The 2,148-nt window shown below is 41.1% G+C and overlaps 1 protein-coding gene across 1 annotated transcript; it reads left to right on the forward strand.

Annotated features, from left to right (window-relative positions):
- Positions 1–586, forward strand: LOC139655387 (apolipoprotein C-II-like). Its single transcript, XM_071532780.1, has 3 exons — positions 1–49; positions 163–325; positions 496–586. Exons 1-3 carry the CDS (start codon positions 1–3, stop codon positions 584–586), a joined length of 303 nt encoding a protein of 100 aa, XP_071388881.1.
- The last annotated feature ends 1,562 nt before the right edge of the window (positions 587–2,148 follow it).

Genomic DNA, 2,148 nt, shown 5'->3' on the forward strand with positions numbered 1-2,148 from the left:
ATGAACAAGCTGTTGGTCATCACCGTGCTGGTTGCACTCTTGGCGCTCAGTAAGTGCATTCTCTCAGACCAAAATCAACGAAGCTTAATTCAGAAGAGGGTGATTTGATGATACACTCTGGCCGACTTTGACCTTACGGCACCTCTGACCTGCTTTGTGTAGGTGCTGAAAGCTTCCGTGTGCCGAGGCAGGCTGCTGCAGAGGAGGAGGAGGGCACCCTGACCAAGATCACAGATACCATCAAGTCCTACTATGACCAGTCCGTCAACACCGCCTCCGACTACCTGGAAAGCATCAAGGGCATGAAGCTGGAGGAGAAGGCCAAGTAAGAGACACAAAATGCAGATTCTTGTAATGCAGTGCGGTGTGTGCAATCACGCAGCAATTGCACATATTTACACCCATTACAGCTGGCAAAGCAATAATGCAACAAAACCATGAATTAAAGCATTTGTTCATATTTAATTCTGTTCTCTTTTTGTGTGTCGCCCATAGGAACCTTTACGATGAGACTACCAAAGCTGTGAGCACCTACGCTGGCATCATGCAGGACCAGCTTTACCACATCTTCTACTCCCAAAACTGATTTCCAGTGTCCTCCAGTATCCTTCATAACAGCTGCTGTCCCATGTGGAAACAGTTCAGTCTCTCATAAGAACTTTAAGCCAAAACCTTTCAAGCCCCACAAGACCTAAAGCCCCAAACCTCATTTCACTCTCCGAACCGGCCGTATCTCACCTCACCCAAGCCTCTACAGCCTCAGACAGCATCTTCATCAGACGAGAACATTGGACCGAGCTCTTTGCAGTGCATCCTTGAGCCACTGCACTGGTGGTAAATGAGGATAACCACCTTACTGGGACTCTAACACTTTGAAAATATCAACCAAAAGCTTGCACAGAGGACAGTGGAGAGAATTACCGAGCAAGCACAAGCAAAGGAGCACACAGCACCTTACCGTTTACAATGGATTTGTCCATGTGTCTCACAACCAGGAAATAACCAGCCATGAAAATAACACAATTAATTTAATAATCTAGCGCCACCTAGTGGTATTTTTCTTTTCACACAATTGACTCAGAATTCATGGTCATGCCACATCTGAATAAATTGAAATATTTATGTTGCATATCTTGAAATAAAATATTTATACAAAAGTGGTGTCTGTAGCATTGGAAATTGAAGCATGAAATATGAATTATGTTTAACATAGTAAATTGTTCAATATTATTCCAGGGGACTAGCAGTACTGTGAATGCAGTCTGTGAGTACTGAGTTCACTTTTACTGCATTGATGCAAAAGATCACATGTTTATCTCTGTATGAATCCACAACAAGGCACAAGCCTTTCATCAACCCAGGCAACTCCAGAATATAGGCTGTACTCGCGATTAATCATGAATGAAAAGAAAATATCAATATGGTAACATGTGAGTGTGAAGAAACAGAGAGGAATAAACAGCAAAGACTGCAAAGACTTTTTGCGCGTTCTGACAACCAGTGATGAGTTTCTGATGTCTAATTAATGCAGAAATGTGCAATGTGCGGTTTCTTTTGAAGCTACAAACAACACAAAACAAAGTGATGTGAATTTGAATTCAAAAACCATCTTGTTTACCAAAGACATGCTTACCCAGGAGCCACAGTACAAGACCAAAGAGATGTAACCAACATGCGTGTTGACTTTTTGCTCAAGGAATGAAAGGAAATCAAAACAAAGAAAGAAATCTGAAACCAAAATGGATTCTGATCATTAATTTTGAAAAACAAACAGCTTAACAAGTACTTTGTGTCCCAACCCACAAGTCAAGGTACTGGAAGCCAGTCAGAGTTGTATAATCTGTGACATTCGGTGGTATTAGGACAAGCCTTTTGAAATTGCATCATGGTGAAACATTAACTTTATCAGGAGTGGTAGGAATAATATCTCCAGTCTTATCTCTCTTTTACAATTTATTTTTGTGGCGCTACAAAGACCTATTCATTCATCAATGACAGCATTGTCCATTTTAGAGTGCGCATATAAAATGCACACTATAAAAAACGGTTTTAATATAGTCCGCTGAGCCAAGAGAATCTCTGTGCTCCAGGTTTTTGTTGTTCTTTAATCTGTGAAATGAGACATACACTTCACCAAAACACAGAAAG

This window comes from Centroberyx affinis, unplaced genomic scaffold (assembly GCF_046629955.1).
Source record: "Centroberyx affinis isolate AG114_WGS23_722 - 3 ecotype Tasmania unplaced genomic scaffold, CSIRO-AGI_Caff_v1 ptg002243l_1, whole genome shotgun sequence".
In the NCBI taxonomy this organism is placed as follows: domain Eukaryota; kingdom Metazoa; phylum Chordata; class Actinopteri; order Beryciformes; family Berycidae; genus Centroberyx; species Centroberyx affinis.

Excerpts from the sequence above, each read along its gene's own strand:
- LOC139655387 (XM_071532780.1), top strand. The coding sequence starts at position 1 with ATGAACAAGCTGTTGGTCATCACCGTGCTGGTTGCACTCTTGGCGCTC. Across the intron at positions 50-162 it reads GGTTGCACTCTTGGCGCTCA|GTGCTGAAAGCTTCCGTGTG; the intron begins GTAAGTGCATTC and ends TGCTTTGTGTAG. Across the intron at positions 326-495 it reads AAGCTGGAGGAGAAGGCCAA|GAACCTTTACGATGAGACTA; the intron begins GTAAGAGACACA and ends TGTCGCCCATAG.